At 45.9% G+C, this 24,470-nt stretch overlaps 1 protein-coding gene across 1 annotated transcript; it reads left to right on the forward strand.

The window, feature by feature from the left end:
- Positions 1-1,016: 1,016 nt before the first annotated feature.
- LOC137367033 (sialic acid-binding Ig-like lectin 15) lies at positions 1,017-23,417 on the forward strand. Its single transcript, XM_068028528.1, has 4 exons — positions 1,017-1,377; positions 2,690-3,040; positions 15,206-15,305; positions 18,272-23,417. The coding sequence occupies exons 1-4, from the start codon at positions 1,017-1,019 to the stop codon at positions 18,285-18,287; spliced, it is 828 nt and encodes a 275-aa protein (XP_067884629.1). The 3' UTR covers positions 18,288-23,417.
- The last annotated feature ends 1,053 nt before the right edge of the window (positions 23,418-24,470 follow it).

Here is a 24,470-nt window from a genome sequence, read left to right on the forward strand (position 1 = left end):
TATAAACTACCCAAACCCCTCTGTTATATTCCAGCCTGTAACTCACTGTTATTTATCCATTATTCTATAAATTACCCAAACCCCTCTGTTATATTCCAGCCTGTAACTCACCGTTATTTATCCATTATTCTATAAATTACCCAAATCCCTCTGTTATATTCCGGCCTGTAACTCACTGTTATTTATCCATTATTCTATAAATTACCCAAATCCCTCTGTTATATTCCAGCCTGTAACTCACCGTTATTTATCCATTATTCTATAAATTACCCAAATCCCTCTGTTATATTCCGGCCTGTAACTCACTGTTATTTATCCATTATTCTATAAATTACCCAAATCCCTCTGTTATATTCCAGCCTGTAACTCACCGTTATTTATCCATTATTCTATAAATTACCCAAATCCCTCTGTTATATTCCGGCCTGTAACTCACTGTTATTTATCCATTATTCTATAAATTACCCAAATCCCTCTGTTATATTCCAGCCTGTAACTCACCGTTATTTATCCATTATTCTATAAATTACCCAAATCCCTCTGTTATATTCCAGCCTGTAACTCACCGTTATTTATCCATTATTCTATAAATTACCCAAATCCCTCTGTTATATTCCGGCCTGTAACTCACCGTTATTTATCCATTATTCTATAAATTACCCAAATCCCTCTGTTATATTCCAGCCTGTAACTCACCGTTATTTATCCATTATTCTATAAATTACCCAAACCCCTCTGTTATATTCCAGCCTGTAACTCACTGTTATTTATCCATTATTCTATGTATAAACTACCCAAACCCCTCTGTTATATTCTAGCCTGTAACTCACTCGTGTCTGATGTCTGTGTATAAACCATCCCAATCTGACCATATGATGTTATATCTGCTGTCACTAGATCACAATCAGTATATTATCTCACAGTTTGATTTTGAAACAGTATTCTCTGTCCCTGTGCTGTTTTAATATTCTCGCTCTCTCTCTCTCTCCACAGAGGTTTCTGCTAATGGTTGGACAATGAGCACTGCGGATGATGTGAGTGTTGAGGAAGGAGGGTCCGCTGTCTTGCCGTGTACTTTCACTCACCCACACCCTGATCAGACGGTCACCGGCTCTGTGATATGGTACAAAGGCCGTTACAATGTTATTTTTAAGTGTACATATTCTGGTCCGGGCCATTCACAGAGTGAGCTGTGTGAGAATGTGATACAGCAGGACGGCGGGAATCGATTCAGATTCGTGGGGAACTTCAGTAACAAAGATGTCTCAATAATGATGGAGCGGCTGATCCGGGCGGACAGCGGTCCTTATCAGTGTCGTGTGGAGCTCAATATTGGAAATATTAATGTACTGAAACTAACGAGTCTGAGAGTGGAAGGTGAGGAACAATGTTCAGGGGCTGCAGCTGCCCCGATAGCTCAATGGCTAAAGACTCCACCTGGTCTGGTCCTGAACCACATGGGTAAATAAACTCTCAGCAATCCCGGGATTTGAAAGGGGAATATTGCCCGGGATTCCTGCTCCTGATCACTCTCCAGACACTCCTGCTGGAAGGTGTCTTATTGGACATTGAATAAGACAATGGGCCAGCATGTGATGCTCTCCACAGTCAAATAGTCCATTGCCACTCATTGACCAGGCTTGTGCTGTAAGGAAGGCCATCTGGGTGAGATCAGTAATAATATTTTAGGATAATGAGCTATTTCAGTTTGGACATTGGGTAAGTGCAGCATGTCCATCTCAGTCTCAGTGCTGTAGGCCTGCAGTGTCCAGCTCAAAGCTGATTGGACCTGTTCCACCACTTCATATATTCTCAGTGGAGAATTGGCGGGTGGATCACAGGGAGACGATGTCAATTGGGTCATTGCTGCTCAGCTCACACTTCAGGGCAGTACCGAGGGAGTGCTGCACTGGCTGAGGTGCCATTAGCTGCACTTTAACCTTCCTCCGATGTTGCCCCGCACGTCGATTGAATCTTCTGGGCATTTCTGGGACCAATGGGAAATGATATTTAACCGAGACAAATGCAGTGTGATGCGGGTAGGTAGGATCAACACGGAATTCACTGAACATTTACAGGGAATAATACAGAAAGTGGCTGAGAGAGAAAAGGATCGAGACTGTTAATGTACACACATCACTCAAAATTCACAACCAATGCAGTGAAGCCATTGACAAAACAAACAGGGCATTGGGTTGTATTAACAAAACCATTCAGTACAAGTCAAACCACTTCCCACTTTCTGCTAGTCTGAGAAACGTCCCTGACCTCTTACCCTCTGTTTCCTGTTTTGTCACCATCTTTCAATCTGTTCTGCTACCCGGCCTCCTGAGCCCACAATCCCTGGGATCTCCACTGGCTGAGTACTACACTGGGCAATGCCTCTACCTACTGGACCACAGGGAGAGCTCAGAACTGAAATAAATTAAAGTTCTCATCAAGACCTGGATTTTGCTGCCTCACTGTGTGGTGGAGGGAGGTTCAATTGAAACATTTAAAAGGGAATTAGATTGAAATAAAGGAAGAATGTGCAGGGTTTTGGGGAGAAGGCGGGGGGAATAGCAGGAAGTGAATTGCTCTTTCGGTGAGCCGGTGCAGACATGTTGGGCTGAATGGTCTCCTTCTGCAGTGTAACAATTCTGTGATCTGTGAAGACACTGATCCATTCTAATGTCTGTCCTTTCCTCAGCTGCTAGTGGAAATGTCTCAGTGGTGACTGGGACCGAGGGAGCTTCAGTTACATTGCCCTGTATGTTCACACCCAGGAGTTACCGCACCCTGTCCACTGTTACATGGATGAGGAAGGAGCCCTACCAACACATAGTCACATTTAGAGCCCAATCAAATGGATCTTGGACAACTGCAAATGGTGGAAATCGGTACGAGCTCATCGGGAATCCAAAGGAGGGAAACGCCTCAACCAGGATAAACCAGCTGAGTGTGAATAACAATCACACTTACCTGTGTCTGGTGGAATACACATCATTGGACAATTATCAACATCTGATCCAGACTGAGACACAGCTGCAGGTTGTACATGGTAAGAAACCATTCCCACATTCTCCAGTGTATCGAGGTTGTACAGTGAGGGTGAGCAGTGTAATATAAAACACTCATCAGCTGTGGCTCAGTGGTTATCACTCTCACCTCTGAGTCAGTCGGTTGTGGGTTCAAGACACTCCAATGCAATACTGATGGAATGTGACACTGTTTAAGGTACTGTGTATGAGAAGAGATATTAAAGTAAGGCCTTATCTGGAAGAGTATGGGAGTTGACCTAATGTCCTGGTCAATACTTATCTCTGAACCAACATCATCAAACCATAGTCTGATAATTATCTCATTGCTGTTTATGGGATCTTGCTGTGTGCAAATTATCTGCTGTGTATCCTGCATTAAAACAGTGACTACACTTCAAAAACAAAGTTCTGTCATTCACTGACTTCCTGGCTGACCTGCATCTTAACTCCATTTAATGAACTTGTTTCTGGAACCCTTCCTACCCTTGTCTAACAAAATCTATCAATCTCAGTGTTGAAATTTTCAATACATTCCCAGCATCAATAGCTTTTCCAGGGAGAGTTTCAGATTTCCATTATCCTTTGTGTGAAGAAGTCCTTCCTGACATCACCCCAAACAGCCCAGCTCTAATTTGAAGGTTATGGCCCCTTGTTCTGGACTCTCCCACCAGAGGAAATAGTTTCTCTCTATCTGTCCGGTGCCAGGGATCGGGACATCGGCTCAGGGCTGGAGAGGAACTTGCAGTGGGAGGGGGAGGATCCAGTTGTCATCATCCCCATGGGTACCAACAACGTATTTATAGAACCAGGAAAAAGGTTCTGCAAAGCGAGTATGAGCAGCTAGAAGCTAAATTAAAAAGCAGGACCACAAAGGAAATAACCTCTGGGGTATTACCTGAGCCACGAGCATATTGGCGGAGGGTAAATAAGATTAGATAGTTAAATGCATCGCTCAAAGAGTGATGAGGGAGAACTGGGTTTTGATTTATGGGGCACTGGCACCTGTACTGGGGAATGTGGGAGCTGTACCGTTGGCACGGTCTTCATCTGAACCATGTTGGGACCAGTGTTCTGTTGAGTCATATAACTAGGGCAGTAGAGAGGGCTTTTACACTAAAAGGAAGGATGAATGAGAATGGACAGAGACTGCTTGAGTTGTGTACCTATCATAACCTCTGCATCACCAACTTGTTCTTTCACACTAAACCCTGTCACCAGGTTTCTTGGAGGCACCCAAGATCACGTCGTTGGCACCAGCTGGACCTCATCGTCACAAGGCGAGCCTCTCTAAACAGCGTTCAAATCACACGCAGCTTCCACAGTGCGGACTGCGACACCGACCACTCCCTGGTGTGCAGCAAAGTTAGACTCAAACCAAAAAAGCTGCATCACTCCAAGCAGTAGGGCCGCCCGCGCATCAACACGAGCAGAATTTCTTATCCACAGCTGTTACATAAGTTTCTAAATTCACTTGAAAAAGCCCTTCAAAACACTCCCTCAGGGGATGCAGAGACCAAGTGGGCCCACATCAGAGACACCATCTATGACTCAGCAATGACCACCTATGGCAAACGTGTGAAGCAGAATGCAGACTGGTTTCAATCTCACTTTGAAGAGCTGGAACCTGTCATAGCCGCTAAGTGCATTGCACTGCTGAACGACAAGAAAGCCCCCAGCGAGTTAACATCCGTAGCACTTAAAGCAGCCAGAAGCACTGCACAAAGAACAGTCAGGCGCTGCACAAATGACTACTGGCAACACCTATGCAGTCATATTCAGCTGGCCTCTGACACCGGAAACATCAGAGGAATGTTTGATGGCATTAAGAGAGCTTTTGGGCCAACCATCAAGAAGATCGCCCCCCCTCAAATCTAAATCAGGGGACACAATCACTGACCAAGGCAAGCAAATCGACCGCTGGGTTGAGCACTACCGAGAGCTGTACTCCAGGGAAAATGTTGTCACTGAGACCATCCTCAATGCAGCCCAGTCTCTGCCAGTCATGGATGAGCTGGATGTACAGCCATCAAAATCGGAACTCAGTGATGCCATTGATCCTTTAGCCAACGGAAAAGCCCCTGGGAAGGACGGCATTACCCCTGAAATAATCAAGAGTGCCAAGACTGCTATACTTTCAGCACTGTACAAACTGCTTTGCCTGTGCTGGGATGAGGGAGCAGTACCACATGACATGCGCGATGCCAATATCATCAACCTCTGTAAGAACAAAGGTGACCGCGGTGAATGCAACAACTACTGTGAAATCTCCCTGCTCAGCATAGTGGGTAAAGTCTTCGCTCGAGTTGCTTTAAACAGGCTCCAGAAGCTGGCTGAGCGTGTCTACCCTGAGGCACAGTGTGGTTTTCGAGCAGAGAGATCCACCACTGACATGCTGTTCTCCCTTCGTCAGATACAGGAGAAATGCCGTGAACAACAGATGCCCCTCTACGTTGCTGTCATTGATCTCACCAAAGCCTTTGACCTCATCAGCAGACGTGGTCTCTTCAGACTACTAGAAAAGATCGGATGTCCACCAAAGCTACTAAATATCATCACCTCATTCCATGACAATATGAAAGGCACAATTCAGCATAGCGGCGCCTCATCAGACCCCTTTCCTATCCTGAGTGGCGTGAAACAGGGCTGTGTTCTCGCACCCACACTGTTTGAGATCTTCTTCTCCCTGCTGCTCTCTCATGTGTTCAAGTCTTCAGAAGAAGGAATTTTCCTCCACGCAAGATCAGATGGCAGGTTGTTCAACCTTGCCCGTCTAAGAGCGAAGACCAAAGTACAGAAAGTCCTCATCAGGGAACTCCTCTTTGCTGACGATGCTGCTTTAACATCTCACACGGAAGAGTGCCTGCAGAGTTTCATTGACAGGTTTGCGGCTGCCTGCAATGAATTTGGCCTAACCATCAGCCTCAAGAAAACGAACATCATGGGACAGGACGTCAGAAATGCTCCATCCATCAATATCAGTGACCATGCTCTGGAAGTGGTTCAAGAGTTCACCTAGCTGGGCTCAACTATCACCAGTAACCTGTCTCTGGATGCAGAAATCAACAAGCGCATGGGAAAGGCTTCCACTGCTATGTCCAGACTGGCCAAGAGAGTGTGGGAAAATGGCGCACTGACACGGAACACAAAAGTCCGAGTGTATCAAGCCTGTATCCTCAGTACCTTGCTCTACAGCAGCGAGGCCTGGACAAAGTATGTCAGCCAAGAGCGACGTCTCAATTCATTCCATCTTCACTGCCTCCGGAGAATCCTTGGCATCAGGTGGCAGGACCGTATCTCCAACACAGAAGTGTTCGAGGCGGCCAACATCCCCAGCTTGTACACACTACTGAGTCAGCGGTACTTGAGATGGCTTGGCCATGTGAGCCGCATGGAAGATGGCAGGATCCCAAAGGACACATTGTACAGCGAGCTCGTCACTGGTATCAGACCCACCAGCTGTCCATGTCTCCGCTTTAAAGACGTCTGCAAACGCGACATGACGTCCTGTGACATTATTCACAAGTCGTGGGAGTCAGTTGCCAGTGATCGCCAGAGCTGGCGGGCAGCCATAAAGGCGGGGTAAAGCGTGGCGAGTCGAAGATACTGAGCAGTTGGCCGGAAAAAGAACAGAAGCGCAAGGGGAGAGCCAACTGTGTAACAGCCCTGACAACCAATTTTATCTGCAGCGCCTGTGGAAGAGTCTGTCACTCTAGAATTGGCCTTTACAGCCACTCCAGGCGCTGCTCCACAAACCACTGACCACCTCCAGGCGCTTACCCATTGTCTCTCGAGACAAGTAGGCCAAAGAGTGGGGGGAAGAGATCATGTGAGAGGAGATGTGGTAAATCAAATGAAAACGATAAGGTAATCGAGCAGAGTGGCGAATTAAGTAGTGATAACCAGAGTGCGGCAAGCTTAAGAGTGTACCAGCAGAGAAGACCAGAGATGGCAGAAATGGTATAAAGAGAGAGTTAAAGGCGCTGTATCTGAATGCACACAGCATTCGTAATGAACAGTTGCTACACTGTATGACAGAGTATACAGGAAGAAATAAATGGGGCCTGTAAGAAAGGTACTGCAATCACATGGGTGATTTTAATCTATATAGATTGGACGAATCAGATTGGCAAATGTTGCTTGAAAAATGAGTTCACAGAGTGTATTTCGGACAATTTCACAGAGCAGTACGTTCTGGAACCAACTAGGGAGCATGCTATTCTAGACCTGGTAATGTGCAATGAGACAGGATTGGTCATTAACCTCATGGTAAAGGAGCCTCTAGGTGACAGTGATTATAACATGAGAGAATTTCACATTCAGTTTGAAGGGGAGATGTGTGGGCCTAAGACGAGTGTTTAAACCTAAATAAAGGTAAATACAAGAGTATGCCAGCAAAAAATATAAAATCAGACTGTAAAAGCTTCTACAGGTACGTAAAAAGGAAAAAGACAAATGTGGGTCCATTACAGGCAGAGTAAGGACAATTTATAATGGGAATAGAGAAATGGCAGAGAAGCTAAATAATTATTTTGTGTCTGTCTTCCCTGAGGAAGATATAAGAAATTTCCCAGAATTAGAGATCCAAGGGGTTAGGGGGAATGAGGAATTGAAGGAAATTAGTATTAGTAAGAAGATTGTATTGGAGAAATTAATGGGGCTGAAGGTTGATAAGTCCCCGGGACCTGATATTCTACATCCCAGAGTGTTTAAAAAGGTAGCTATGGAGATAGTGGATGCATTGGTGATCATCTTCCAAAATTCTATAGATTCTGGAGCAATTCCTGCAGATTGGAAGGTTGCAAATGTCATCCCACTATTTAAGAAGGGAGGGAGAGAAAACAGGGAATTACAGACCTGTTAGCCTTACATCGGTCATTGGGAAAATGCTAGAATCTATTCTAAAGGATGTGATAAATGGACACTTGGATAATAATGATCTGATTGGGCATAGTCAACATGGATTTATGAATGGGAAATCATGTTTGATGAACCTGTTGAAGTTTTTTGAGGATGTTACTAACAGAATTGATAAAGCAGAGTGGTATACCTGGATTTTCAGAAGGCTTTTGATAAAGTCCCCCACAGGAGGTTGTTTAGCAAAATTAAAGCACATGGGATAGGAGGTAATCTACTGGCATGGATTTCTTTCTTTTTCTTTTTCTTTTGGGCCTCCTTATCTCGAGAGACAATGGATACGCGCCTGGAGGTGGTCAGTGGTTTGTGAAGCAGCGCCTGGAGTGGCTATAAAGGCCAATTCTGGAGTGACAGGCTCTTCCACAGGTGCTGCAGAGAAATTTGTTTGTTGGGGCTGTTGCACAGTTGGCTCTCCCCTTGCGCCTCTGTCTTTTTTCCTGCCAACTACTAAGTCTCTTCGACTCGCCACAATTTAGCCCTGTCTTTATGGCTGCCCGCCAGCTCTGGCGAATGCTGGCAACTGACTCCCACGACTTGTGATCAATGTCACACGATTTCATGTCGCGTTTGCAGACGTCTTTATAACGGAGACATGGACGGCCGGTGGGTCTGATACCAGTGGCGAGCTCGCTGTACAATGTGTCTTTGGGGATCCTGCCATCTTCCATGCGGCTCACATGGCCAAGCCATCTCAAGCGCCGCTGACTCAGTAGTGTGTATAAGCTGGGGGTGTTGGCCGCTTCAAGGACTTCTGTGTTGGAGATATAGTCCTGCCACCTGATGCCAAGTATTCTCCGAAGGCAGCGAAGATGGAATGAATTGAGACGTCGCTCTTGTCTGGCATACGTTGTCCAGGCCTCGCTGCCGTAGAGCAAGGTACTGAGGACACAGGCCTGATACACTCGGACTTTTGTGTTCCGTGTCAGTGCGCCATTTTCCCACACTCTCTTGGCCAGTCTGGACATAGCAGTGGAAGCCTTACCCATGCGCTTGTTGATTTCTGCATCTAGAGACAGGTTACTGGTGATAGTTGAGCCTAGGTAGGTGAACTCTTGAACCACTTCCAGAGCGTGGTCGCCAATATTGATGGATGGAGCATTTCTGACATCCTGCCCCATGATGTTCGTTTTCTTGAGGCTGATGGTTAGGCCAAATTCATTGCAGGCAGACGCAAACCTGTCGATGAGACTCTGCAGGCATTCTTCAGTGTGAGATGTTAAAGCAGCATCGTCAGCAAAGAGGAGTTCTCTGATGAGGACTTTCCGTACTTTGGACTTGGCTCTTAGACGGGCAAGGTTGAACAACCTGCCCCCTGATCTTGTGTGGAGGAAAATTCCTTCTTCAGAGGATTTGAACGCATGTGAAAGCAGCAGGGAGAAGAAAATCCCAAAAAGTGTGAAAAAAACTAATTGAAACCTACAAAATACTTAAAGGGATAGACAGAGTAGATGCAGCCATGATGTTTCCCCTGGGTGAGGAGTCTCGAACCAGGGGACACAATTTCAAAATAAGCGGGAAGCCACTTAGGACAGAAATGAGGAGAGATTTCTTTACTCAGAGGGTTGTGAATCGTTGGAATTCTCTACCCCAGAGGGCTGTGGAAGCTCAGTCATTGAGTGTGTTTAAAGCAGAGATTGACAGATTTCTAAATACCAATGACATAAGGGGATATGGGGATAATGTGGGAAAAATGCATTGAAGTGGATGATCAGCCATGATCATCTTGAATGGCAGGGCAGGCTGGATGGGCTGAATGGCCTACTCCTGCTCCTATGTTCCTATGAAGGCAGAGTTATCTAAAGTGAACTGGGAAACTAGGTTAAAAGGTAGGACAGTAGAGATGCAGTGGCAGACTTTTAGGGAGATATTTAATAACTCTCAGCAAAGATTTATTTGAGTGGAAAGAATGATTCTTTGAGAAACATGCATCATCCGTGGTTAAATAAGCAAGTTGAGGATAGTATCAAATGAAAGAAACACTGTATAAATCTGCAAAGGTTAGTGCTGTGTCAGAAGCTTGGACAGTCTGAGAGAGAACTAGCTGGTGATATAAAAACAGATTGTAAGGGTTTCTACATGTATTTAAATAAGAAAAGAGTAACTAAAGCTAGAATTGGTTCTCTAGAGTGTGAGTCTGGGTAATTGATCATGGTAAACAAGGAAATAGCGGAGGTGTTGAACAGGTATTTTGTATCTGTTTTCACTGCAGAAGACTGAGAAAACCTGCCAAAGATACTTGAAAATCAGGAGGTGAAAGGGAGGGAGAAATTTAAAACAATCACCATCACCAGGGAAAAGCTGCTGGGAAAACTATTAGGCCCAAAGGTTGACAACTCCCCAGGATCAGATGGTCTGCATCCTAGGGTCTTAAAAGAAGTGGCTGCAGACAGAGTAGAGGCTTTGTTTATAATCTTCCAAAATTCATAGATTCTGGAAGGGTCTGAGCGGATTGCAAAATAGCAAATGTAAAATCTTCATTCAAGAAAGGAGGGAGACAGGAAGCAGGAAACTATAGGCCAGTTCGTCTAACATATATCATAGGGAAATTGCTAGAATCCATTATTAAGGAGTTTATAGAAGGATACTTCGAAAATCATAATGGGATCTGACAGACTCAACATGGTTTTGTAAAAGGGAAATCATGTTTAACTAATTTATTAAAGTTCTTTGAGGAATTCACAAGCAAGGTGGATAAAGGGGAATCTGTAGTTGTGGTGTACTTGGACTTCCAAAAGGTATTTGATAAGGTGTCACATAAAAGGTTACTACACAAGATAAGAGCACATGGTGTAGGAAGTAACATATTAGCATGAATAAAAGACTAGTTAGTTAACATGAAGCAGAGAGTAGGGATAAATGGGTCTTTTTCAGGTTGACAAGATGTAACAAGTGGAGTGCCACAGGGTTCAGTGCGGGTGCCTCAACTATTTTAAATTTATGTCAATGAATTGGGGCGGCACAGTGGTTAGCACCGCAACTTCACAGCTCCAGGGACCCGGGTTCGATTCTGGGTACTGCCTGTGTGGAGTTTGCAAGTTCTCCCTGTGACCGCGTGGGTTTTCGCCGGGTGCTCCGGTTTCCTCCCACAGGTGATAGGTAAATTGGCCATTGTAAATTGCTCCTAGTGTAGGCAGGTGGTAGGGAATATGGGATTACTGTAGGGTTAGTCGGGACAGACTCAGTGGGCCAAAGGGCCTGTTTCAGTGCTGTATCGCTAAATAAAATATAAATAAAAAGAGACCAAATGTATGGTTGCTAAATTTGCCCAGGACACCAAGATAGGAAGTAAGCTGTCAAGAGGACATAAAGAGTTTACAAAAGGATATAAATAGATTAAGTGAGTGGGTAAAAATTTAGCAGATGGAGTATAATGTGGGAAAATGTGAACTTGTCCACTTTGACAGGAAGCTTAGAAAAGCGGTATACTATTTAAATGGAGAGAGATTGCAGAACCCGGTGGTACAGAGGGATCTGGGTGTCCTGGTACATGAGTCACAAAAGGTTAATATGCAGGTACAGCAAGTGATTAGGAAGGTAAATGGAACATTGATGTTTATTGCAAGGGAAATTGTGTGTCAAAGTGGGTAAGTTTTACTGCAGCTGGACAGGGCCTTGTGAGACCACATCTGGAGAACTGTGTGCAGTTTTGGTCTCCTTATTTGAAAAGGATATAATTGTGTTAGAAGCAGTTCAGAGACGGATCACTCGACTAATTCTGGGGATGGAGAGCTTATCTTATGAAGAAAGGTTGAACAGGTTGGGCCGAGACTTGTTGGAGGTTAGAACAATGAGAGGTGATCTTACTGAAACATATAGGTTCCTGAGGGGACGTGATAGAGTGTATACTGGGAGGGTGTTTTCTCTTGTGGGGGAGACGAGAACTAGGGGACACAGTTTAAGAATAAGAGCTCTCCCTTTTAAGATGGCGATGAGGAGAATTTCTTTTTCTCGAACGGTCATTAGTCTGTGGAATTCTGTTCCCCAGAAAGCAGTGGAGGCAGGGTCAATGAGTTTATTCAAAGCTGAGTTAGATGGATTTTTGATAGACAAGGGAGTCAAGGGTTATGGGGGGGGGCAGACAGGAAAGTGGAGTTAGGATCACAACCAGATCAGGAATAATCTTATCGAAAGGCGGAGCAGGCTCACAAGAACAAAAGAAATAGCAGCAGGAATAGACCATGTGACCCGTCAAGCCTGCTCCGCCATTCAATATGATCATGGCTGATCTTGGGCTTCAATTCCACTTTCCCGCCCAGCCTCAGTCTCAGCCTTAAATATATTCAGTGATGGAGCATCCGCAACCCTCTGGGGTAGAGAATTCCAAAGATTCACAACCCCTTGAGTGAAGTAATTTCTCATCTCAGTTGTCATACTGGGCCCCCCACCTGCCAAGAATGAGGCACATTAATTTCACCACACGGACATTAAATTTCAAATTGTTGTTGGGAAGAAGAGAAGGCCTGTGACAATGGGTTACCAGGCCCCTGGCTGGAAAGATATTTTTGGAACAAAGGAGCTATCCCCTGCTCCAATACAATCCACAAACAGATGTGGTCAGACCAGTTAGTCACATGACTAACCTGCTTGGTTGGCATCTCGATTTATTTCTGATTTGTACAGTTTTGAACTGAGAATCTGCAGAAAACTGTTTACTCCCAGACTGAAGAAGACCTCCTGTCTGTCTGTCTGCCTGCTCCCATCGCTTTCTCACCAGCTTCTGAATCCATTGAAGACACATGAACCCCAAGAGAGAAAAGTCTCCTACAGTGAACAAGGTTTAAGAAGAATACTGGGCCCCAATGAAAAGCAAGATCTGCTTACAAGCAAGGACTCTGCAGTGAGTTCGAAGACCTGTAACAAAAACTCTTCAGATATTGCTGTAAGCTTTTACGCTTTATTTCTTCTGCTCTTTTCTGTCCCTATCTGCATGTGTATACCACGTATGCATGCTAGCATGAGCGCGTCGTGCATCCATAGGCATTAACTGAATTAGAGTTTAAGTTTAATAAAATTTCACTTTTCTTCTTTAAACCTAAGAAAATCTGTTTGTGCTGGTTTCATTGCCTTATAATTGGAAAGCTGTGAACAAGAGTTCACCAAGGGAGAGCTAAAAACACAGTGTATTTGAAATAAAACCCTGTTACAGTAATACCAGGTGAAGGCCGAAAGGGAATCCTAGACCTCTTTCTCACCTGATCGTAACACAGTCCTTATCCTGAGACTGTGCCCCTGTTGTTACGAGGGTTTCCATTTTTTGTTATAACTTGAGAATCTATATTTTAAAAACTGAAAAGGATTCCATGGATGCTGGAATCTTCAAGAAGCTGAACTTTGGATGTTTTTTTATGGGAAGGTCAACAGAAGGTTGACCATTAAACAAATTTTACTGAAAAACATCGGTTTGCAAATAACCCAGCAGGGTGTTTGTGCTGTGACTCTGAAAAGGATGTTTACAAGGAAATGACAAACCAAGATTTCAGGTTGTCATACAGCCTGCCTCTGGAAAAGCTTTTGTTTCATTTTGAACTCTTAAGAAAGGCCAGTGGTTGTTTGGCCAAGAACAGAAAGAAATTTGCTTCCTGACCTGCCAGAAGAAAACAGCTCTCTCTTTAAAGAATTCCTGCATCAAGTTGTATTGTTGCCTCCCTGTATTTGAAGAAATCCTGAATATTTTCAGAAACCTTGCATCTTTGAAAGAACTTTGCATAGAATGTGCAAGAATTGAAACCTTTGTTACTGCACATCTGATGTAAGACTTATGCAATGCCTTCCGTAGCTGCATCTCTTGAAAACCTACCTAGACTGTTCATCAACATTGTTGGAAAGAACTGTTCTAGGACGATTCCCAGTGGCAGCCACCTATTCGCCTTTGGGACACCTCGCCAACACAGAGGACTTCCATACCTTCTCTTCAGTCTCAGTTTTTTATTCCTTCCAACTGTAACAGTTGTAAACAAAAATCATTTTTTCTCCCGGTTAACCGGTTGTTTATGTGAGTGTGTGAGGGCGAGGATAAAAATAAAGGGTTTTAATATTTCAATTCGTGCATATGTTTACTTCATTATTGGTTAAGACTTAGTTTATAATAAATGGATAATTTTGTTGTTTATTAAAAAATATCTGGTTGGTGTGCTTTATTCTGGAGTAAAATAGATTGGCTGTTTCAGTAAGTGGGAAAATTTAAATACATGTTGTGACCTGTGGAGAAGTGGGACTGAATTAACAGTGCACTCCTCCTGCCTCGGTTATAACATCTTGTTTTAGATTCCCCGCATGGCGGAAACAATCTCTCAGTGTCTACCCGATCCAGAACTTTCAGAATCATGTACATTTCAATGAGATGCCTCACATTTTTCGAAATTCCAGAGAATGTAGTCCCAATTTACACAGCCTTTCATCATAGGACAACCCCCTCATCCCAGGGACCAATTTAGTGAACCTTCGCTGCAACCTCTCCAATGCAAGTATATCCTTTTTTAAATGTGGAGACCAAAAATGCACACAGTGTTCCAGATGTGGTCTCACCAAATCCCTGTACAATTATAGCAAGACTTCTTTATTCCTGTACTCCAATCCCCTTGCAATAAAGGCCAACATGCCATTTGCCTTCCTAACTGCTTGCTGTACCTGCATGCTATCTTTTTATGCTCGAAGGGTGACAGTATTAAACCTTTTCATTGTAAATACAACAGTATTAACTTGTCACTGTAAATACTACTGTATTAATCCCTGTCACTGTAAGTTTTTTTATTAGAGTCATAGAAAGATACAGCACCGAAACAGGCCCTTCGGCCCACCGAGTCAGCACCGACCATCAACCACCCATTTATACTTATCCTACATTAACCCCATATTCCCTCTCACATCCCTACCTTCCCTCAATTCTCCTAACATCTACCTACACTGGAGGCAATTTTACAATGGCCAATTTACCTATCAACCCTCAAGTCTTTGGCTGTGGGAGGAAACCGGAGCACCCGGAGGAAGCCCACACGGTCACAGGGAGAACTTGCAAACTCCGCACAGGCAGTACCCAGAATTGAATTTCTACAGGATTAATCCCTGTCAGTGTAAGGAACTATATTATTCATACACTCCAATTGCCATTTTCATTCACAGTCCATACTCTTCGCTTAATTGAGGTCCATCACGATATTTCTGTCCTGCAATCGAGATTCACAATTATCCACAGACTTTGATTAATTGTCTCTGCATTGTTGGTCTCTCACCTTTGCTTGTCTCTAATTTGATTTCTTTCTCTTTCTGTTCAGCTGCAGAGACTTTCCCCATTGCGATATTGTGCATTCCACTTGGAGTGAAACTCCTCGCCCTTATAGTGATGTGGATTATTTTGTTGAGGGATAAATCCAGGTATGTAATATTGCTGGGAGACTCTTGTCTTTAAATGCCTGAAGCTTGATTCATGGGTGAGCTTTGGTGGTGATTCAAACACTTGAGCCATTCTGGTCGATGAACAACCACACAGTGCATGTCCAGCAGAGGTCGCTGGATCCCAGCAGGATCAGGAACTCTGGGCAATGTTTCCTTTCCCTATCCCAGTAGCTCTTGGACCAATTGGAGAGCCCCGACTGCAGCCCAGCTGGGATTGGCTAACTCAGCCCAGACATGGGATGGAAACTGGCCCCTTCCTGGTCTGTATGATTCAGCTCCTCACAGCAGGAACTTGCTGAGCTATCGGGGACCTGATTAAATCTCCCAGACCACCTGTATTCACTATTGTCTATTTTAATCTGCAAGGTTAAGCCCTCAGGGCATATTATGGTTCAAAACTGATTGAGTTGAATTTGATTGCAGTGCTGGGTTATTGACAGTCAGATTCCTGTTCACTTTCCAACCTCAGTCTTTCCCCAAGGCTTTCTGGAAAACACCAACCACTCACCTCAAGACCCGGAAAAAGAATAAAACACTCTGGGGATTGGCTGCTGTTCAGATGATGAGAATGATGGTTATCACAGTGTTGAAAATGATTCGCAGTTCCCTTTGACTCAGTTTTTGGTCACCTGTCCTCATATCTCCTCATGTGACTCGGTGTTCCATTTTGCCTGATTGTGTTCCTGTGAAGCACATGTTAAAAGTGCTATATAAATGCAAGTTTTTGTTCTTGCTATATAAACAAAGTGACTCCTGACATCGCAGCGGTCTGCTGACATAATCAGAGCGCTCCAAGCTGTGAACATGTGCAAACGGTCGCCTGCGCTGAGATGCTGCACATACTCAGCCTACGTCTTGCCAGGACTAACTGGTGCATGCGAAGGAAAACATTCTCCCCCCTCGCCCACTCACTCCCCACTCCTCGCTTCCAGCCACCCTGCTCTCCAGCTGCTCACTCCCCTCTTCCGCCCACCATCCTGCTCTCCAGCTGCTCACTCCCCTCTTCCGCCCACCATCCTGCTCTCCAGCTGCTCACTCCCCTCTTCCGCCCACCATCCTGCTCTCCAGCTGCTCACTCCCCTCTTCCGCCCACCATCCTGCTCTCCAGCTGCTCACTCCCCTCTTCCGCCCACCATCCTGCTCTCCAGCTGCTCACTCCCCTCTTCCGCCCACCATCCTGCTCTCCAGCTGCTCACTCCCCTCTTCCGCCCACCATCCTGCTCTCCAGCTGCTCATTCCCCTCTTCCGCCCACCATCCCACTCTCCGGCCGCTCACTCCCCGCTTTCCCCGGCCCATCCCGCTCTCCGCCGCTCACTCCCCGCTTTCCCCTCACCATCCCGCTCTCTGGCCACTCACCCCCCCACTTTCCCCACCCCCCCCATCCCTCCAGATGCTAGCTCCAAGGCCCGCTGCTTCCTTCCTCTCGGCTACTCGATCCCACATTCGATCGTTCCTCACCGCACTGCCCAGAGAAGCCAGGTGGGCCTGGAGGGGTGATGGAACGATATTGGAGTGAGTGGCCGAGAGGATGGAAGCGGCGCGGCCTGGAGCTAGTGTCTGGAGGGATGGTGGGGTAAGCGGGAAGTGAGCAACCGGAGAGTAGGAACCGGGGGAAGCGGGGAGTGAGCAGACGGAGAGTGGGATGGGGGGGAAGTGGGGAGTGAGCGGCTGGAAAGTGGGATGGGGGTGGAAGCGGGGAGTGAGCGGCCGGAGAGTGGGATGGGGGGGGGGAAAGTGGGGAGTGAGCGGCCGGAGAGTGGGATGGGGGGGGAAGCGGGGAGTGAGCGGCCGGAGAGTAAGATGGCGGGGGGGATACGGGGAGTGAGCGGCCAGAGAGTGAGATGGGGGGGGGGGGAAAGGGGGAGTGAGCGGCCAGAGAGTGAGATGGGCGGGAAAGCGGGGAGTCAGCGGCCGGAGAGTGGAATGGGGGGGGGAAGGGGGAGTGAGCGGCCGGAGAGTGGGATGGGGGTAGAAACGGGAAGTGAGCGGCTGGAGAGTGGGATGGGGGGGAAGCGGGGAGTGAGGGGCCGGAGAGTAGGATTTGGGGGAAGCGGGGAGTGAGCAGCCGGAGAGCTTGATCGGGTGTGGGGGCGAAGCAGGGATTGAGCGGCCGGAGAGCTTGATCCGGTGTGGGGGGGAAGCAGGGAGTGAGCAGCCGGAGAGCAGGATGGGGGGGGGGGCGGGGAAGTGGGGAGTGTGCAGCCGGAGAGTGGGATGGGGGGGGGGGAGCGGGGAGTGAGCGGCCGGAGAGCAGGATGGGGGGTGAAGCGGGAAGTGAGTGAGCGGACAGCGGGATGGCACTGAAACCTCACTGAATTACGGAGGGTGTGCAGCACTGTCAGAGGTGCTGTCCTTCTGAGAAAGTTTAAACAGTGCAACGTTCTCCGAGTATCAACCAAAACATGTCCATTGTCTGCTGTCATGTTTGCTTATGAAATGACAGTCACTGCTCCTAAAGTAATTCACTTTAGGTGAATTAAGATGACTAGCTACTAAATAACTGGCGCATGCGCAGGAGGGAGGGGAGACTGTTGGGGGTGGGATGGCGGTGGCAGCATGACAATATTTGAGTGGATCTTTGGGTTGAAGTTGTTTATCTGTGATAAACAGATAAACCATCATTAATCCTGGCAGCTGCCTGAACGTCGCAGACACTGATGTTACAGTGGAACAGGCTGCATTTTCGCATGTGCTAGTACTGCGCCACCTGATGGTTGCGTTGTCAGCAAACGCCGCCCTTTATAAATGCAAGTTGTTGTTCTTGCTGAAAACAGGAACAACAATCAGACCCATTGTGTCAGTGTTTAACACTGATAATCTAATCTGTTTTTAAATACATGGGGAATCCTATGTAAACAGCTGCAGGTTGTATATGGCGGTTCTGAAAATGCTCTTATTTTACTGTTAATATGGCTCATTTTATTTAATCTTGTTTTGTCCCCAGAAAGGAGCAGGACTGATCCATCGCAGGAGGCTGAGAAACTGAATGTTCAAACCGCAATATAAACCTGTTCCACTCGCCCTGCACTGAATCTCATCCAGCAATTTAAACTGGACTTGCTTTGGTCATCATTCACTGTGTGATCCTGGGTACTGAGTACAAAATTCTTCCTGTTAATCAGCTATTCAGCAAGGTTCTGCATCACACTGTGATGATCATTTAGACTTAGTGGGACAGTGTAACATGGGTGATAGCGAATCAACAGCCCGATTTAAATCCCTGACATTGGCTGGAATGGAAATAAAAATGGGGAGAGATATAAAACAGGCTGCTGATTGGCCGTTTTACACTATCACACAAAGTCCAGATGACCCCGTTACTCTGAATGGAATCTGAATGTGAACATTCTCAATATCAGTCTGTCTAAATGGCCAGGCTTTATTTATGGTGTAAACAGTGGGAGAGCTCATGGGGCAGAGGTGACTGTGAGTAGGACAGGTTTGAAACCCCAATTATTCCAGCTGCTTTGCTCAGGGAACTGGCTGCTGTTTCTAGCTCCTCGGCTGTGACGGGAGATTCTGCTGGAGGTCAGTCAGCTTTCAATAACTGATCTCAGAGTGAATCTGTGCTTTTACTGTCAGTCGATCAAAGTTACATGATGGAGCTGCAATGATTGTGAACACTGTACACAATCCTGGTAGCTCCATCATGTAACTTTCATGTGCTCTTGTGAAGTTCCTTTGGGACAATTCGCTACATTAAAGGTGTTATATAAATGCCAGTTATCGTTGTTGCTTCTACGAGGTGCTCTTAGTGGCTGGGAGCTTGGGCGGAGGAAGTCTGCTGAGCTTCAATTCAGACGGACACTGCGGATGGCACTCTGGGCCTCGAGGGCTGGGCTGGAGATTGCACCATTCGGCCTGGGCTGCAGCATTCTGGGCAGCAAGGGCACTGGCAGAGTGTTTGGGTTGGATGCAGGAATGCTGTCATCATGACAGGGAACAGCAGGCTCCTCTTCTATGGAGCCACTGCCGGTCTCCCAGTGCCTCAGGAACCCTCACCATCTGCTGGAGAACTGTTGCTGAACTGCTGCACTGATCTGGAATCCCATTTCAACAGTGGCACCCAGAGGTATATAATGGCAGCAGACTGAGACTCCAAGGCAGCAGTCTGTGCTGTGTTGGAAGCTCAGATTGGTAATCAGACGCTCCAACAGGTTGGGTTCCGCCTGGAATGAATGAGCTCCAAGATCTGTGCAAAGCCCTGTGCCAAGGTTGGGGACTGACTCCTCCACGCTCCTTGATATTGTGCCCAGGCTTTTGGGCAGGATTTCCAGTTTACCGAGTACTTTGTTGAGCACGCCCATCAGCCTTCATCTGTAGCCTGGCTCATCCAAACTCCTCACCTGAGTTGTGTGCAGCAGAACTGTCTGCAACCTTCCCTCCGGCGAGCTGGCACATATGGGATCCTCCCACCGCTCCCCCAACTCCACAGCTCCTTGTGCCCGTGTTCCCTCATCTATACTAGCGTCTGAAGTCCACAGAGAGTCAGTCTCTGAGCTGCGAGAGTGAAATCAAGCAACAGTACTTCATCATCATCCATCTCTTCTTCCTCCACTGGCTGAACAGATTCTTCTTTGTGGGAGCTGAAATGAAAAGGCGAAAGGGTTAAGGTTGTGATTTGGTGAGAGGAGTGAGAGTGCGCTGACACCAGCTGCAATGTTTCATTCAGTCTGAGTGGGATGGGGAAGAAGTGAGGACCGAGAAGGAAGATTAGGTTTACAGAAACCCTGATCATTGATCTCTCCAGCTTCACCAATCACCACAGCTTTAGTGATGCCCCTTCCCATTCCCAGTATTGCAAGAATTGTCTGTTCCAGTTTCCTGGTGCTGCCTCCTGTTATCCCGCACCTTCTCCCACAAGGAAGAGAAAGTTCGTTAATGAGTGTTCAGCAATATGTCTCAGTGATGTGGCTGTGTGTGTGTGTGTGTGTGTGTGTGTGTATCTGTGTGTGTGTATCTGTGTGTGTATCTGTGTGTGTGTATCTGTATGTGTGGTGTGTGTGTGTCTCTGTTTGTATATCTGTGTGTGTGGTGTGTGTGTATCTGTGTTGTGTGTGTGTCTGTGTGTGTGTATCTGTTTGTATATCTGTGTGTGTAGATTGTGTGTCTGTGTGTGTGTGTATCTGTGTGTATCTGTGTCTGTTTGTATATCTGTATGTGTGGTGTGTGTGTATCTGTGTTGTGTGTGTGTCTGTGTGTGTGTATCTGTTTGTATATCTGTGTGTGTAGATTGTGTGTCTGTGTGTGTGTGTATCTGTGTGTATCTGTGTCTGTATATCTGTGTGTGTGGTGTGTGTGTCTGTGTGTGTGTATCTGTTTGTATATCTGTGTGTAGATTGTGTGTCTGTGTGTGTTTGTGTGTGTGTGTGTGTATCTGTGTTGTGTGTATCTGTCTGTGTGGTGTGTTTGTATATGTGTGTGTATCTGTTTGTATATCTGTGTGTGTGGTGTGTGTGTATCTGTTTGTATATCTGTGTGTGGTGTGTGTATCTGTGCGTGTTTGTGTGTGTGTGTGTGTGTGTGTATCTGTTTGTATATCTGTGTGTGTGGTGTGTGTGTGTATCTGTGTATGTGTGTATCTGTGTGTGTGTATCTGTTTGTATATCTGTGTGTGTGTGTGTGTGTATCTGTTTGTGCGTCTGTGTGGGTGTGTATCTCTGTGTGTGTCTGTGTATGTATGTGTGTGTATCTGTTTGTATATCTGTATGTGTGGTGTGTGTGTTTCTCTGTTTGTATATCTGTGTGTGTGGTGTGTGTGTATCTGTGTTGTGTGTGTGTCTGTGTGTGTGTATCTGTTTGTATATCTGTGTGTGTCTGTGTGTGTGTATCTGTGTGTGTAGATTGTGTGTCTGTGTGTAGATTGTGTGTCTGTGTGTGTTTGTGTGTGTGTATCTGTGTTGTGTGTGTGTGTATCTGTCTGTGTGGTGTGTTTGTATATGTGTGTGTGTGGTGTGTGTGTGGTGTGTGTGTATCTGTTTGTATATCTGTGTGTGGTGTGTGTATCTGTGCGTGTTTGTGTGTATCTGTTTGTATATCTGTGTGTGTGGTGTGTGTGTGTATCTGTGTATGTGTGTATCTGTGTGTGTGTATCTGTTTGTATATCTGTGTGTGTGTGTGTATCTGTTTGTGCGTCTGTGTGGGTGTGTATCTCTGTGTGTGTCTGTGTATGTATGTGTGTGTATCTGTTTGTATATCTGTGTATGCGTCTGTGTGTGGTGTGAGTTATGGGTGTAACCTTTTCTACAATGCTGAGTGTGAGAGTGTGATGTCAAGCCTGTTCATTGAAGTGTTCAGTACTGAGTAATAGAAATTGTGGGTAAGTGGGGGATAGGGATGATGTTAATTCAGCCACTGATGTGGCTAGAAGTGCAGCTGTCATTTGAAGTTTGATCTTAACTCAACAACTCTTGTCAGATAATTGAACTTCATCGACACTGTATCCAGGTACATGGCTCCACATTCCTTGTGTTTAGCTCCTCTGTAATCTCCTCCCCTTGCTTCCTCAGCATGTGCTATGAAGTTTCCCTTCTCCTCAGGGATAGAGGATGCCCCATTCCTTCTCCTGAGGATATCCCTCCTCCACCTCCAGACCACCCATTTCTCCTCAGGGATGGAGAATGTCCCTCCTCCACCTCCACCTCCAGCCCACCCACTTCCTCTCAGGGATAGAGGATGTCCTTCCTCCACCTCCAGACCACCCACTTCCTCTCAGGGATAGAGGATGTCCCTCCTCCACCTCCAGACCACCCACTTCCTCTCAGGGATAGAGGATGTCCCTCCTCCACCTCCAGACCACCCACTTCCTCTCAGGGATAGAGGATGTCCCTCCTCCACCTCCAGACCACCCACTTCCTCTCAGGGATAGAGGATGTCCCTCCTCCTCTCCATTTCCGACACCAAGGCCTCCAGTGCAGCATCAGGGAAACTTTATGTCCGCACTCTCCCAGGCTCAGACATTTGTGATAGGTTTCATTCCACTTCCTCACACCACATCCAGAAGACCAATCCACCTCCTCTTTAAGAGGTACTGACTATCTTTAAATGGTGTGGGTTACTGGTATAGTAATTGAATATTGAATTGTGTTCAGGTGATGGGCATTAACTGGGGATTCACTTGTCTTTACATAGGAGCAGACTGAAACTGTGGTAATGGGGATCAGGAGGTGCATGCTTGTAAAACGTATCTTGGTAAATAAAAGCTTACAATTGCGTAAGGTTTGGGCTCCAGTTCTATCCTTCAGGACCCAGCTTTCTGGAACACAAGAATGTGTATTTGTGCAGCACAATCTACGGATGTGGGTTATTTGTCGAACGCCATCCCAACACTCCTCCTCCTCCCCGCTAATCAATTTATCCCCCATAGAGGTTGATGGACATTCTGACAATACTGGAAGCTGATGCAGCATCTGTCCTTCTCACTTGATGCTGTGGTTTGTCCCTCTTTTTTCCAACAGTTATATAAATATCCCTAGTCTGTTAGTCAGCAACACTTTGCTCTCTTTTTCAAATCAACATGAAGAGACTTCCAGTTAGCTAGTAAATTCAGGAAGATTTATAAACTGATTGTGGGCAGGTTTCGCAGGAGGTGAAGGAACGCTTTGAGCAACTTCTGTATTTCAGTTTCATGAGACAAGAAGCAGAGTGAGAAGGACGAAATACTGAAGAGTTGGCGATGGGTTCTCTCTACGTTTGGCTTTCCGCTGTCTTATTGTCGGTCTCGGTACGGAGTTACAGAAGGTGCTTTCGAATAATAACTGTTCAAATTCATTTTGTTGTTAAAGTCATTGAATGGTTACAGCACAGAAGGAGGCAGTTCAGCCCACCGTGTCTGTGCTGGCTCGCTGCATGAGCAACTCAGCTAGTCCCACTCCCTTGTCCCGTTCCCGTAGCTTTGTAAATATTTTCTCTTCGGGTGTTTAGCATTCACTGTGTGATCCTGATACAGAGTACAAAGTTCTTCATGTTAAACAACTCTTCAGCTCGTCTCTGATCACACACTCATTTCAAATGGAATCTGAAAATGATCTTTCCCAACCTAAGTCTGTATAAATGCAGGTGGTTATAAATTCTGGTGCAGCCATTTCGGGAAAGCGGGGACCTCAAGCTACTGCCCTGTGTTAATGCTGAGTCCTGAGACTCTCCCAATATTCAGCCTTAAGGTTCTCTATAATGGAGCAGGTGAGGTACAAACAGCAGCTGTACTGAGGAACCTGAGGGAGTGACCGCGGCCCGCGTATCCAGTAGTGACCTCAGTCCATGTATCCAATGGTGACCACAGCCATGTATCCAATAGTGACCACAATCCACGTATCCAATAGTGACCTCAGTCCACGTATCCAATGGTGACCACAGCCCACGTATCCAATAGTGACCACAGCCCACGTATCCAATAGTGACCCAGTAATAATCTCTGGTTGGACCTATTCCTGCTGTTACAACCTCAAGCTCAAGACAAAGCCCCCAATCAAAATATATGATTCTGATTGCAGTGGGAGAAACATACTTCCGTCCCTCTACAGATCGCCTAACATATCACTTTAAACTTTCCAAATTAAAGAAAACCAGAGCCAAACTGACCATCTATTAACTGCCGAATGAGGCTAACCAAACCAGGTGTCTTTAGATCAACAAATTAACTGTTTCATTAGAAAAAATAAATTCTTAAAACACTAAGATATAAACAACATTTAAAATAGAAAAAAGTATTCTCCTTGCAGATTTACCCTCCTGCCAAAGTGGAATCTTCCAATGTGGAACTGACCGAGGTTGGTTGAAGTCCTCACAGTCGTCCAATGGGGATAGAAAAAATGTCCAACATCCAAAACATCAACTCATCTTTCATCCGGTGATGGCCTCAGCCAATCAACAACTCGCAAGCACTTCAATTAATCAATTTATTTTAGAATTTTGAGGGGTGAAAAAGTGATCAGTCTAAAATTCACCTTCCTTCAGTTTAAATTACCAGAGATCTCTGTTCCAATCATGCTGGTCCAGCTGTCTGTCTTAGAACAGTCTATTTCAAAATAAAAAGCCAGTTCAAACAGTTAATCACAACAATGTATATTTAGCCTCAGTTTCTGAGTGGCTGTATCTGGGGCAACCATGATGCACATTTGAAGCTAGCTGTTCCACTCTGTAGG

This window comes from Heterodontus francisci, unplaced genomic scaffold (assembly GCF_036365525.1).
Source record: "Heterodontus francisci isolate sHetFra1 unplaced genomic scaffold, sHetFra1.hap1 HAP1_SCAFFOLD_736, whole genome shotgun sequence".
Classification (NCBI taxonomy): domain Eukaryota; kingdom Metazoa; phylum Chordata; class Chondrichthyes; order Heterodontiformes; family Heterodontidae; genus Heterodontus; species Heterodontus francisci.

What these genes read in the sequence shown, in the direction of transcription:
- LOC137367033 (XM_068028528.1), top strand. Translation starts at nt 1,017, where the DNA reads ATGAGCACTGCGGATGATGTGAGTGTTGAGGAAGGAGGGTCCGCTGTC. An exon ending in AACGAGTCTGAGAGTGGAAG is followed by an intron (nt 1,378 to 2,689) that starts GTGAGGAACAAT and finishes TCCTTTCCTCAG; the next exon opens with CTGCTAGTGGAAATGTCTCA. An exon ending in ACAGCTGCAGGTTGTACATG is followed by an intron (nt 3,041 to 15,205) that starts GTAAGAAACCAT and finishes CTTTCTGTTCAG; the next exon opens with CTGCAGAGACTTTCCCCATT.